General features: G+C 42.7%; 1 protein-coding gene across 1 annotated transcript in view; it reads left to right on the top strand.

The window, feature by feature from the left end:
- Positions 1-216: 216 nt before the first annotated feature.
- Positions 217-14,420, top strand: part of LOC115469598 (protein mono-ADP-ribosyltransferase PARP4-like) — a 242,756-nt gene continuing 228,552 nt past the window's right edge. Inside the window, exons 1-3 of the mRNA XM_030202392.1 lie at positions 217-320; positions 7,558-7,612; positions 10,797-10,929. Coding sequence (XP_030058252.1) covers positions 10,798-10,929 — 132 coding nt within the window. The 5' untranslated portion in view covers positions 217-320; positions 7,558-7,612; position 10,797. The remainder of the gene's footprint in view (positions 321-7,557; positions 7,613-10,796; positions 10,930-14,420) is intronic.

A 14,420-nucleotide genomic window follows, 5' to 3' on the forward strand; every position in this document is an offset into this window, starting at 1 on the left:
AAGCAGGCATGTTTGAAAATATAAGCGAGATTAAATAGAAATAGAAATGCTACCAACATTCAATAAAGAGCGACAACGTAGATGCAGCTGCTCATAGGTTTGCTTGCTTTGTTTTGAGAGTACGGCAATGACGGCTGCGCGGGGAAAGGGGAAACTGAGAATGACCAACATGGGGTAAGATCAGTGCGCATGCTCTTGGTACATCCGTGGGTGAGGGACCCGGGTGTGCACGTAAGTTCACTGCGTTCTATGGACTGACTCTCGAGCCAGTCCTGAGAGGGCTGCTGTGCTGATCTTAAAGAATCTTTGTGCTGCGCGAGGTGAGCGCCTCTATTTTTGTGTTCTGCTCAGGTGTCACGTTTGAGTCGAGGTGTATAGGGGGATCTAGTTTATCCCTCATCTCCCCTTAGTGAAATCACCAACAGCATAAATTCCTTATCCTCGTGCATACCTTTTACTTTATATACTGTTCTTGAGATGTTTTCCACTCATTATAAAAATTATTCTGAACTGAATTAAGCTATATATATAAAATGTCCCTCGTTTTTATTATTATTATTATTTTTTTTAAGTAAATGCAGTTGTGGGTTTTTTTGTCCACTCTGCTTTCGTTTTCTTCCTCTTTTTTTTTTTTTTTGTTAAATCATCTTTATTAAGGTTATTTGACATGACAGTCATACAAAATCATATAGAGCCGAATTATATTCGTTATTAACATGTTATGTATGTAAATATCAAGGAACATTACGCTTAAACTATGAAGCATAAAAATGAGCAGGCGAGAGGAAACATTCTTACGGTACAGTGGAGATTTTTGAGTGTTTAGGTAAATAATGATAAAACTTAAGCCATTTCCGCTTACATTTACAAGTTGGGGAAATGAACTTTAGAGAAATGTCTTCTTATTCTTATTTCCTAAACAATAAAGTATTCCACCGTAAAAAATGGACAAGTTAGAATTATCTTTCCAATGCTGAATAAACAATTTTAGAGCTATGGAGATAAGAAAATCAGAGAGGCTTCTTCATCTGAAAGAGAGTAAGACATTACTAGAGACACCCAAATAATGTGTTTACAAGCTAAGGGTTCTGTAAACTGTATAATATCCTGTATTTTGGACCACATATCAAGCTAAAAGGTGTTTACATTGTTACAATCAAATAATATATATTTAAATGAGCCTTTTTGCTTGGAGCAGGACCAAGATAAATTGGTAGAGGAAAAGTAAAACTTTAATATTCAAGTTAGTATGAAAGTATAGCCATTTGTAATCTGTGTCAGTTGAAAAATTGGGAGTCGGGGAGGGAAAATTCTTGTTGCAATTGTGCAAATGTTTTAAACTTTCCATTAGATATTAATTGAGAAAGAAGCCACAGATTATTTTCCTTATACCAAAGGGCCCAATCAAATATCAATCTTTATTAAAGGACTAGTAAAAGAAGCCTGTTTCAGAGCTTTCGAAAATAAGCCTGATTCTGTTTTATCCCAATTCACTTTGTAGCCTGATATGTGGGAAAAATCTTTAAAGTTTAATATATGAGGAATTGAATTGGGGGTAATATAGAGTGGATTTTGTCTGTCCAATGGCTAAAGTTTCTGTTGCTAAATTAAATAAAGGGGGGCAGGGGGACATCCCTTTCATGTACCCCTGGATACAGAGAAAGCAGACGAGCATATTATTGACAGACGATTTTGGTTTGGGGTTTCAAATACAGGATTTTAATCATATTAATAGGAGTGTCAAAACCAAACCAGAATAGAACCTTAAATAAGTAAGACCACTCTACTGTATCAAGTACCTTCTATGCATCCAGGGATAATGCAGTCAAGGGCTGTGAATAATTATGCGCTAAGGAAAATATATTACAAAAAAGTCTTGAGTTATCTGTAGTGGATTTACTTGGTAAAAATCCATTCTAATCTGGATGGATTAATGACTGGAGAATGTAGGACAACCTTAAAGCCAGCAGTTTGGCATATATTTTACTGTCAAGATTTTATAAGTGAGATAGGTCTGTTATTCGCTACATAAGCAGGATCTTTTCCTGGTTTAGGGAGAATAGCAATTTTGGCCTCTACAAAAGAGCCAAAGACTTTTTGATCAGTAATAATATTATAACAGGAATGCAAAAGGGGACAAAGGTCTGAAGAAAAGACTTTGTAAAATTCGTCCAAGAGACAGTCGGGTCCTAATGCTTTATTTAATGGACATATTGTAATGGCTGACTTGATTTCTTCTAGCGTAATGGGGAAGTTAAGAGACTCCCTCTTTCTCTGCGGTGGTATTGCCGGACCTGTTGTCATTCTGGGCCCCGCCAGCATTGTCCGCCTCCAGCTGCTGTTGTCTGCCTCTGGTGACCACTACCATTCTCCTGGCCACATATTGCTGTTTCGCCTGCGCTTACTGGGTATTGTTACAGCTCCCAATTGTGGATCGCCTTGCCGTGAACTGTTCGAACCACTCTGGGCCATCTCCACATCTGGATTTCCACAGTCCATCTTAGTCTCTCTTCCCTTTCCCTTTTCCTTTTTACCCTGTTCCTTCTCCCCTATCCAATGTAATTGTAATTGATTAATCTGTACATTGTAAGCCACTTTGAGTCTGCTTTAAGTGGAAAAAAGTGGGGTATAAATGTTCATAAATAAATAAATTGAGATTCTGTTAAAGTTGAATGGGAAAGTTGTGAGAAAAAAAGCATCTAAGTATTTATCAGAGGTAGAAGACTGAGGAATATAGTGACTGATAGAAGTTTTGGAAAAGATTGGCAATATAATTTTTATTGACGATACCTTTTGAAGAGTCATTCAGTGAAGTTACTCTACTTTTGGTGCATTTACCTAAGGTAAGAGGCCAGGAGACGACCTGTCTGCTTTAACTTTCTATTCCATCCAAGGAGTACAATTCAGTTTGGGATGTGTTCTACCAAATTCGATGGGCTCAATCAGTTTCAACATGAGTTACTTAGCTGGCTTACCAGATTCAGCATGGTATCACTATTTTTCAGTTACAGAGAAATACAATCAAAGAGGTTCGGTAGTTGGTGATGATTCAGAGCTGGCTTAGTTACCCTACTAGAAGAAGAAGAAACAAAACAGCAAAGATGACCAACAAAAGCAAAAAACAAAAAATATAAAAAAAAAAAAATATATATATATATATATAAAAAACATCAAAATTTAAAATTAATCATAAAATATGTATTTAAAAGATGAATCCATCAAAATCAAAAAATTACATAAAAAAGACGACACTTTGGATGTAAAAATGAAGAATCAACTTTATTAGCCAAACTGTAGCAGGGAGAAAGGGACTCGACACAGCTGTGTTTCGGCCGTACTGGCCTGCGTTAGGAGTCTTCTCTGCCGTCTGTTGATTATTAATTCTATCCAAATATAAAAAGAATATGTGTGTCAATAAACTGAAGCTATAGTGCTCAATTGTACTGGAAACAAAGCTGCTCTGATCTCTGCTCAACAACTTTGTTTCCAGTACAATTGAGCACTATAGCTTCAGTTTATTGACACACATATTCGTTTTATATTTGGATAGAATTAATAATCAACAGACGGCAGAGAAGACTCCTGACGCAGGCCAGTACGGCCGAAACACAGCTGTGTCGAGTCCCTTTCTCCCTGCTACAGTTTGGCTAATAAAGTTGATTCTTCATTTTTACATCCAAAGTGTCGTCTTTTTTTTATGTAATGTTTTGATTTTGATGGATTCATCTTTTAAATACATATTTTATGATTAATTTTAAATGTTGACGTTTTTTATATATATTTTTTTAATTTTTATATTTTTTGTTTTTTTTTGTTGTTTTTTTTGCTTTTGTTGGTCATCTTTGCTGTTTTGTTTCTTGTTGATTTCCTTGCGAAGACTGGTTTCTTCTGTTTTTTTGTACTTAGTTACCCTACTACACAGTTCTTCCATTCAGCTATGGTGCACTTCCACATGTAGTGTAGAGAATTACATGGGGACTGAAATCTATCCTGGCCCCACCAGAAATGAATGGAACCTAAAAAAATGTCAGTTGGCATTTTCGGGGCCAAATGCACAAAGTTAGCCGTAAAATACGGCTGCCTCAGTAATATTAAGTGAATTGTAAACAGCTAGCCTTGCACAAAGGGGATCGTATGCAAATGAGCTGCACAGATCCCCCTTTGTGCATGCTCGCTGTCAAATGCATTTGACAACTCTGATGCACCGACCCCACACTTTCTAATAATGTTCCCTTACCTCCCCCTGAATCTTTTTTTCTTTCAATTTCCTTGGTGGTCCAGTGGACCCCAACCCTCCCCCCCCCCCCACAATTTTTTTTTTTAAGTTTGTCTGGTGGTCCAGTGGACCCTGATTTCCAGCACTGCGGCTTAACCCTGAATCTTTTTTTTTAATTTTTCCTGGTGATCTAGTGAACCGGACCCCTTCCCCCTGTGTGTGCGCTCACCCCCTTTCCTGATCCCCTAACCCCACTTACACTCCTCCCTGTACTTTAGAAGGTGGAGGCAGGAGGGCTGGAGCAGCAGCTCCAGCGGCTGTCTGTATGGCTCAGTTATGGAAGCTAGACAGCTTTGCAGTTGTGTCATACACTTATGTGGCATCAGATGTACCAGCTGTCTGTGGGACATTACATGCATATTTGTGTGGCATCCCAGGCAGCAGTCTATTGCATGACACTAGCTGTGGTAATCATGTGTAGGGCATCAGATGCAGCATCCACACGTTATAACATGCACTTGCCAAAGCTAACGTATTACATGCAGCATCCACAGCTATAACTTCAGCTGCAGGGGCCAGCTGCATGATGTAGCTGTGGTAACAGACCTTTATCACTCTGCTGCCTGAATAGCACCAGTTACTGCAACTGTTGTATGGTTCCAGCTACTGCAGCTGCCAGTTTTACACTAGCTTGAATAGCACCTGTATAACACCAGATACCGTGGCCACCTGTATAGACTGACTATATGGCATCATCTACAGTGGACTCCTGTATGTATACAGCTGCTCACCTGCCTTTCTAACTCCAACTACAGCGGTGGCCTGGATATCTCCAGTTTTTGGCATCCATGTGTATAGCTCTAGCTGCTGCGGCTACATGTATTCAACAATGAAGACCCACCATAGCTGATTGTGCAACTGTATAAGAGATTTGATTGTGGCATCCATGAAATACTAGTACTGTGCAACCCAGGTGGTGGTTGCAGGCAAGGAAAATAGGTGTTTACTTAAGCTGAGTAGTACTGGCAGTTGTTGCAGCTATAGAAGCGACCCAGTTGTTGCAGCTGTGCAAAACAGGTGACTATTGCAAGTGCACAACAGAGGTAGTGGTGTATGGCTTTGGTATAAATTATTGCCTTAAATTTTTGGGGATTTATATTTGCAGCTACATGTATAGCATATCTTGATGCATTTACTTATGGTGCATGGGTGCTCCAGTAGACTGCCTTCTTTGGTTTTAGTGGCTGACTCTTCTACTCTGCTCAACTATTTATTACGGTTTCACCAGTTGCCCATAATGGTTCAGGCTATAGAAACCACATACTTTGTGCGATTCTACAATCTAGATGTTTTTGCACAGCTAACATTTCATTTTATAGTCCACCAGTTGCCATATGGCAGCTGAATGGTTAACAGTAAAAGTTAAAGAGGAACACAAATAAGGGAGCAAGAATGGGATACAGTCTAAATTAGGAAGTAAAAAGCCAAGCAGCCACTGCTGTTACACAGCTTCAGGAAGTCTCTAATATTGTAGTTCTATTTTGAACCTAATAGGCTCCCATCTCTGGGTGTCTCATATTTCATGGCATGTCTCAGGGCCCATATGCTCTCTTCTTGCTCTTATGAAGATATTTGGGGTTTTATGTCTGAATAGGGCATTTTGTGGCACAAGGTCAGTCGATAGCCATTTTATTTAGACACCGTTGGTCTATCTTCTATATTCTACCAAAAGGGGATTCTTCAATTTGCTAGATTTTCCCTGGTTGTCACAGATGTAGACAGGGAAACACATTGGCTTTTCAGCTCCTGATAGCTTGCTTATGTTTCCTTCTCTGGATATTCAATTCCTTCAGGACTTCCATTGTAGTTACAATATTCCTTTCATAGATATACTTTGATCTTAGGCTGTCACCTTCAAAGGTCCATTGAAGAAAAACATCAGTTGGGTTTGTTCTCGGTTACACATCTCCTCTATGTTCTATCAGTGCTATTTTCTATTATTCCTACTTATCATGGGACTTGATTCCTTCTCCTCTTCTATACTGTCTTTCCAGAGTCCTTCTGATTGATCTTGGTTCTCTCTACTGGGTACCACTGGAAAGGACCTCTAAAGCTATTCCAATTTCTCTCTATCAGTTACTTATTTATATATATATTTGATTGGGGAAATTTATGATGCGTTTGTTTGCAAAATTCTCTCTTTTGAATGTTTCAAACTTTTAGTCCTGGCCTATGTTGAGGCCACTAGTTTGCTTACATCTCACTTGTCTGGATTGGTCTGATAGGATGCTAAGGAACGAAAAATAGTGTCTTACCTAATAACTTTCTTTCCTTTAGTCCTATCACACCAGTCCAGAATCCCTCCCTGGTTAACTTTGTTTTGGTTACAAACTGTTTTTCAGATATCAAACTCATTGAACTCAAACTTGTTTGGGAAAAATGTGGGATATAAATGTAACAAACTATCAAACACATCACTCCAATATAGTGTCACAGTGGGGATTCAGATCTGAAAGATAAAATATATTAAATTTTAAAAAATAGCCTTAGTGTAACAGGGAGCCTGACTTCTATGCTCCACTGTAAATATTACCATCACAGGCTTCCACCACCTTCCGAAAAAAAAAAAAAAAAACACAGAGAAAAACTCCCAGAATATTTAAAAAATTGTAAAGAAGTGGGAGAAAAGTCTGTGTTTAAAAACAGAAGGGAGGGTAACACAATTTAACACAATACAGATCCAAATACCCACAACACTAAATCTCACTATGAATATGAATCACCCAAATAGACACTAATTAACAATCCCTCACTAGACTAAAATCTTAATTCAAAAAGAGAAGCCTTCCTGCAAGTAAAGAGAAAATAGAGCAAAGACTCTTATAACATTCCTAGAATTGCTTAAACTTACATTCGTACTAATGAATGGATTCTAATTCTAACAAAAAGTAAACTTTACTTAGCTCAGAACATCCAAAGATTTTCACAGTCTGTGGGGTTTCTCCAAAATTAAAGTGTCCAATTTATATTATCCTTCTGGCAAAAATGTCCAATTTCCTTGTTTTTCGACAGTAGGAAATCCTTCTGTTTTGCTATCTTCATCAGGAGAAATACATAGCAGTGCATAAAAACTGCTTTACAAGTTGGATAACCTATGGAACTTTGTAAGTCTAAGTGCTTTGAAAATGAGCCCCTTAGTCTCAAGTTTCAATATTGACTATAAGGTGGATTTTGAGCACCATTGCTTTGCTGTTCAAAATAGTGAAATTCTGTGCTGCATGATACACTTAAGGGGCGAATCACTTGAACTATTTTCTTTTTCTGTCTTTGTACGCTGGTAGATAACCCCATTTGTCTGGACTGGCCTGATAAGACTAAAGGGAAGAACATTATCAGGTAAGACATAACTTTTCCGTACATGTGCATGGGACAGCAGTTTTCAAAGGCCATTTATCTGATGAAATGTCAACTTAACCAGATAAAAGGGCTGTCTGACAACTGCCAACCATAAAGGTGGCCAGAGGTATGTGTGATGTTCCTCAACACACATATTTTTGGCCTAATTTGAAGACTGCAGTCCCAGCAGAGGAAAATAATGTACGCGGATTCCGTGTAGAAAGCATCACAAAAAAATCAAGTACATACATCCATGACTACTTTGTACCCATGGCAATACACGAGTACATTGATTGTACCCATTGCAGTTTTAAAAGTGAAAGTATACAACTACTTTCAGTCGGAAAATTGTGCAGAGACTGGGTAAAAGTTTGAGAATTGGCTGCTTTCTGATGCTAAAAGTTTCTTGAGTCTGAGACCTGGAAAGATGAGAGACTGAATGAGTTTTTTTGGGTAGGATTAAAAATACAAAGGAAAGGGCTCTTAACAGAAAGTGAACTTCCTTATTCCTCTAGCCTAAAATTCTGCATTCATAGTATAGTAACATAGTAGATGACGGCAGAAAAAGACCTGCACGGTCCATCCAGTCTGCCCAAGAAGATAAATTCATATGTGCTACTTTTTTATTTGTACTGTCCTCTTCAGGGCACAGACCGTATAAGTCTGGCCAGCCCTATTCCTGCCTCCCAACTACCAGTCCCGCCTCCCACCACCAGCTCTGGCACAGACCGTATAAGTCTGCCCAGCACTAGTCCCGCCTCCCAACCACCAGCCCCAGCACAGACTGTATATGTCTGCCCAGCACTAGCTCCGCCTCCCAACCACCAGCTCTGCCACCCATTCTAGGCTAAGCTCCTGAGGATCCCTTCCTTCTGCACAGGATTCCTTTATGTTTATCCCATGCATGTTTGAATTCCGTTACCGTTTTCATCTCCACCACCTCCCGCGGGAGGGCATTCCAAGCATCCACCACCCTCTCCGTGAAAAAATACTTCCTGACATTCTTCTTGAGTCTGCCCCCCTTCAAATACTTCCTGACATTCTTCTTGAGTGTGCCCCCCTTCATGCAACAGAAAGTTTATATAGGTAGACAGAAGATGGATAAAGAGGTGAGTTAACAGCAAAAGGAAAAGAAGAAATTGCAGAGAAATTCTTAACAAGGTGCTTTTTTTATCCTCATGTTATTGGTATGTGCTGCAGTATTCACAATGACCGTACGATATCAGTGTAATCTATTACAATACTTTACCTTTTGGCCATTCCTGGAACTGCAGTGAAAAAAGTGATTTTATTTGTCTGCAATTTTGCATTCAGTCTGTAAGTTTTCCAAAAAAATTTCCAGGTTTTATATGGACCTGTATTCTGATAATTTGGTTCCTGTAAGTTCAGTGGTTCAGAAAAAAAAACATTTTTTCCCCAGCTAAATCCCTAAGGGGCCATTTTATTAAAACTTAGCTGTGCTAGCGGCTGTTGTGTGGTAATGCATTTTGAATGAGCTTTGTCAGCATTACCGCACTGGCAGCTGCTAGCACGGCTTGGTAAAAGGGGGCCTTAGCGTGCACTAACAGACATTAATGTACACAGAGCCATGTGGTCCTGGTCTCTTTACCACTTCGTCTTGTTTTAGCTTTCTTCTAAGTCTTCCATTTTCTCTTTCTTCACTCTCCCTGTTTTATTCCGTTTCTTCCTACATCTGTTTCTAACGTTGATCCTTCTTTCATCTTTTTTTCTTTCCTTTTCTGTCATCTGACTTTTTAACTACCTATAGCTTGATTTTATTACATCTTCTGCCCCCTCCTGTCTTTAGTCTCCTCCTTTTCACCTTTCAGATAGTTACCAGCTTTCTATTTCCTCTTCTTATCCCTTTGTCCTTCCATTCCCTATCTCTGTCTCATCCCTTCACCAGCCATGCCACTCATCCCTTGTACACATCTAGACCCTTTCTTATGCCTTGCCTCTATGCAGACTACCATCTTTCCTCATTTTCACTGTCTCTCACCTTTCAGTTGCCTTCCAACCCCTCCCCACACCCTCCAGGTCCTTCAAAAGTTTCACCCCCATTTATCTGCACTCAGTCTCATAGCCCTCACCTGATCACCATTGCCCTTCCTTTCTTTGCTCAATGTCTTACTCCCCTGTTTGCTAAGCTGCGCGGCAATGCCGACACAGCTCATTCAAAGTGAATGGACTGTGTCGGCATTATCGCACCAGCAGCCACTGGCATAGCTTAATAAATGGGAGGGGTGTTAGTCCCCACTATCCCCCCATGTAATCCCTAAGTTCTTGCACTTCAATCCTACCCAAATCATGAGTCTTCACATTCGCAGTACCCATCCACTCTTAGTCTGTCTTCTTCTTCTGATCTCCCACACAATCTTAGAGTCTCTGCTAAGTCTGAGTTCCTGCTCTCCTACATCCCTGTGCCCTTTGTATTTGCCATCCTGTCTCTTTACATCCATTACCTCTGCCTTTACCCCATACTTATCTATTCTTCCCTAGTGTTTCCCCTGCATATGTACTTGCTTCTCTTCCTCTCCTTTCTCCCAGTATAACCATTGGCCGTGGCCCCCATCTCCCAGCCTCGGCCATCTTCTCTCAGCATTAGCTCAGCCCCTGCTCTCTTGCTCCAGCTCCATCATTGGCATTGGTCCCAGCATCGGCATCAGTCCCTACCCCCCAACATTAACGGTGCCTGTCGTTTGACCCACACCCTGCTCCATGCTCAGCACTAGCAGTGCTGGTCAATCTGTTCTTGTTATCTAACTACTCTCACGCTTGACTCTGTGGACTAGGACAGTACGCTGCTGAGAAGCCCTAATCTTTGGAGTCACTCACTTAATGCCTGAGTCAGTCCTACTTGTTGATGGAAAAAGAAATGTTGCTCACCTGTAACAAATGTTTTCCATAGACAGCAGGATTGATAAGGCAAGCAATCATTCCCATCTCCACAAGAGTTGTCTAACCCTAATGAGCTTAGTAGCTGAGGAGACCACTGTGTGTGAGAGGGGCTGTGCATACTCAGAATTTTGCACTAAAGTTCTAAGCTATTTTTTTAATAATTCTGTCCCAGCACCTTTGGATGATGTCACCCATTTATCAATCCTGCTGTCTATGGAAAATCACGTGTTACAGGTGAGCACCATTGTTATTTAACAATTAAAATGTTTTGATTTTGTTTTGACAGGATGGCTGTGGGAATCTTTGCAAACTGTGTGTTCTTTCTGAAAGTGAACCGTTTATCTGTTCTGGACAAGAAAAAGATTAAAAGTCACATACAAGAAAATGGGGGAGTAATTTCTTTTGTGCTAAATGAAAAGGTATTGAAACTGTTTTTCTCTTTTTTTCTAGATGACTTTTATAAATAAAACAAATCCAGAGTAGTGTGCTACTTAAACCAGTTCAATTTATGCAAGTGTACAATAAAAAGAGGAGGTTTAGTGTTTGTCAAAGGGAAATTGTATTGCATTAAATAACTGAAAGGTTAAAATTAGCTTGTGAGCAGGAGAGCGCATGAGCATCTGGCTTCAGGTGATATGTAACAAATGAGTCAGGCAAATGGGGTCATTCATACCTGCAAACAGAACCACAGGTAAAAAGAGGCAAATAGCATTCTTCCAGAAAAGTCTTAAATATCATAATGTCTTTGCTATACATTTTAATGTGTGTGTGTTTTTTTTAAATATTTATTGAGGTACAAGACATTCACATTCATGCAACAAAATGAAAAGACATAGTCCTAAATCACAATTCACAGCAAATGAACAGATTGAAATATAAACAACAACAAAAGACAGTACCCTCAGCTGAGTACTATTTTAACATCCTGCCCAATTTTAATTACCCAACAGACAGCCCCCCCCCCCCACTCCTGGAACATCTGCAGGTCCCTGAAATAGTGCAACATAAAGTTGCCAAAGGGAACGATAAGCCTGATTCATCAGCTTTTGGTTAGACTTAAGCTGTTCCTGCTCCCAACGAGCCATCTGAAGCATCTGTGCATTCCAGTGTTGCAAGGGTGGCGGGCTTTCAGCAACCCAGTGTACCAGTATGGTCTTCCTGGCCAACATTAATGCTACACAGATAAAACGACCCTGAGAATCAAGTATACCCTGTCCACTTAAAGCAGATTCATCCCCAAAAGTAACACTCGGTAAGACCATTCAATGGTTAAATTAATCACTCGCCCCAAAGATGCAAGATCCAAAAGTCCCGTATTTTCATACATTCAAGGAAGTGATTCACAAGAGTGCCCACCGCACAATGGCATATCACACAGGTATCATCAACCAAAAGACCCATCTGCTTCCCCCTAGAGCTAGTGATAAAAGCTCTGTACAATAGCTTGAACTGCATCTCATGCAGACTAGCACTGGGAATGGCCTTGAAGGCCAACACAAAGCAGGCAGCCAGTTCTGACTCAGATAAGTCCTCTCCCAGCTGCCCAGTCTACCATGAGGCCAAATGAGAGGGTCGATGTTCCCTGCCTACGGCGTACCACGCCGCCAATTTATTTGCTGTCAAGTCCCTTACCTCTGGGCCGGCGAGGCCTCCGGCAGCATGAGGACGCCCCGCTGTCTTGACGCCGTAGTGCTTTCCACCGGTGCGGCCGGGTCCTCCGGCGGTGCGGGGTCGTCCGCTCCCTTGACGTCCGACGCACCGTTGGCGGTGGTTCGGCGTTCCGTCTCGTAGCGCCGAAGGTACTCCGGGGCCGTTCGGGTCCGTGGGCCCACCTCCCTGCTCCGCAGGGATTGGTCTTCCTGCGGGCAGACTCCTGCACTCTTCCCCCCTCGGCATTCCAGCCTATGGCAGCGCTCCTTTCCAGCTGATCTCTTTCAGCTGCAATGATCTGCTCAACTTCAGGGCGCTGCCTCCCTGCCTCATCGTTTCGGCTTCTACTAAGGTAGGCGATTCACTCTCTCTGTTCGTTGCTGTATTACTTGCTCCTGCCTCTGACCCTTGCTCGGACCCAGACTACTCTCTGCCTGCTGCCAGTCTCTGACCCTTGCTCAGACTTGGATTACCTTCGGCCTGCCTCTGACTTCTGCCTTTGCCTGGGAACATCGCTCACTTACTTTTGGCCGATTCCTCTGCATCCTTTTTTCCCAACCTACTGAAGTCCTGCCGGCCGCCCGCCCGCACCTGGGGGCTCAACCCCCAGGGACCGGCGGTCACCGCAGGTGAAGTTTCGGGGTTGCTCGGCTGCCTAGCAGAGCCCCGGTTTGAGTCTCTCTCATCTGTGCTCCGCTTGGCACAGGGACTCACAAGGGCGACATTTGCTGACAGAAAAGTTTATCCAATGTGGCAAAAGAATGTCCCCGGACACCAGAAGGGACTAGGGATACACAGTAAAGCCGTAGCTGAAAGAAAGCTAAGAAGTCAGAATGAGAAAGCTGCCATTGTGCCTGTGCAAACGAAGGGAAGACAGCCCCCTCTGGATCTGTAAAATGTCCAACATAGTGACAGCCCCCCTTCGCCTATGCCCTAAAACAGGTTGCACCCTGCTCCTCCAGGAAGTGAGGGTTGTCAACCGTTGCTAGAAAAGGGGAGGAACCAGATGCTTCCCTGGAACGGAGTCTCCACCACATCCACACCCAACGAAGTGGGTGGAGCAGAGGGTGCAGCCCCCCCACCCCATCATGGGCAACTGTAAAAGGTTAAAAGCTGATTCCATATCATCAAGCTGATCAATCCATAGACTGGTGGGTTGTGTCCATCTACCAGCAGGTGGAGATAGAGAGCAAACTTTTGCCTCCCTATATGTGGTCATGTGCTGCCGGAAACTCCTCAGTATGTTCTCTATCTCAGCAGGTGGTGGTCACACACAGCAGCAGCTCTGGCTAGGCCTCCAAGCCTAATCCTTAGGTTTTGTTGAGGCCTGGGGTTGAGGGCTCTTTTGAGCAAGTGCAAACCTGGTGGTGCCAGGTCCCTCCTTTTCTCCCCCCTCCCGCTGGCTCCGTTTAAAAAAAAAAAAAAAAAAAATATATATATATTTTTAAACGTCTTTAAAGGCGTTTAATTCGACGTTTCTTTAAACGTTCATTGCAGCTACTCACTGGGACACCAGTTCGTTACAGCTCGGAGCGGCAAGCAGGTAATTTTACCTTTTTATAGCGGGCAGGGGGTTTCCCGATTCTTCTCCTCGTGGCAATGGCGTCGGAGGGCGAGGGCGCAAAGGGTCGCTCCCCGGATCGCTGGAGCGCTTCTAGAGGGGATGCGGGGGTTTTACAACCTGATTCGCCCTTGATGGGTGATAGATAAGTGACCGATGAATGTCCCGGTCGTTCCTCCGGCGTGGCGGTTTTTTCCCGCCATAAACGCCCATCCCCCGCTCCTCGCCTCCGCCATCTTGGCCGGCCACGCGGCTCGGACGGCTTCTTCGGGGCCGCCCTTGAGGTTGGAGACATTAATGCCATGAACGCCCTTAATTTGGGCGACGGCACAAAAGCGGCTAAAGTTAAGCGCCGTTCTTCCCGCGCGGCTCCTTCACGGAGTTTCGCGCCGGACGCCATTTTGGATGCGCAGCATGTCTCTCCCCCGCTATTGCGAGCGCCGGTTGAGAGTGCGTCTAGGGCTGTTGCCCAGGCTGCGGAAGTGCACAGTCTGGGGGGTTTCTCCCCCGAGTTTGTTTTGCTGCTGCATCAGGCTTTCCTCATGCAAAACGCTGCCCCTGCTCCCTCTTCTGATAAAGAGGTTGAGGTTCCCAGAGGTAAACGCCCTCGGGTTGATTTCCAGGCCTTGGAGGACTTTTGTCTCCTCTGATGTAGATGAGGGCAGCGTGTCTGAGGTCTCCCAACGATCCTTTGCGGAT

This window comes from Microcaecilia unicolor, chromosome 4, assembly GCF_901765095.1.
Source record: "Microcaecilia unicolor chromosome 4, aMicUni1.1, whole genome shotgun sequence".
NCBI lineage: Eukaryota > Metazoa > Chordata > Amphibia > Gymnophiona > Siphonopidae > Microcaecilia > Microcaecilia unicolor.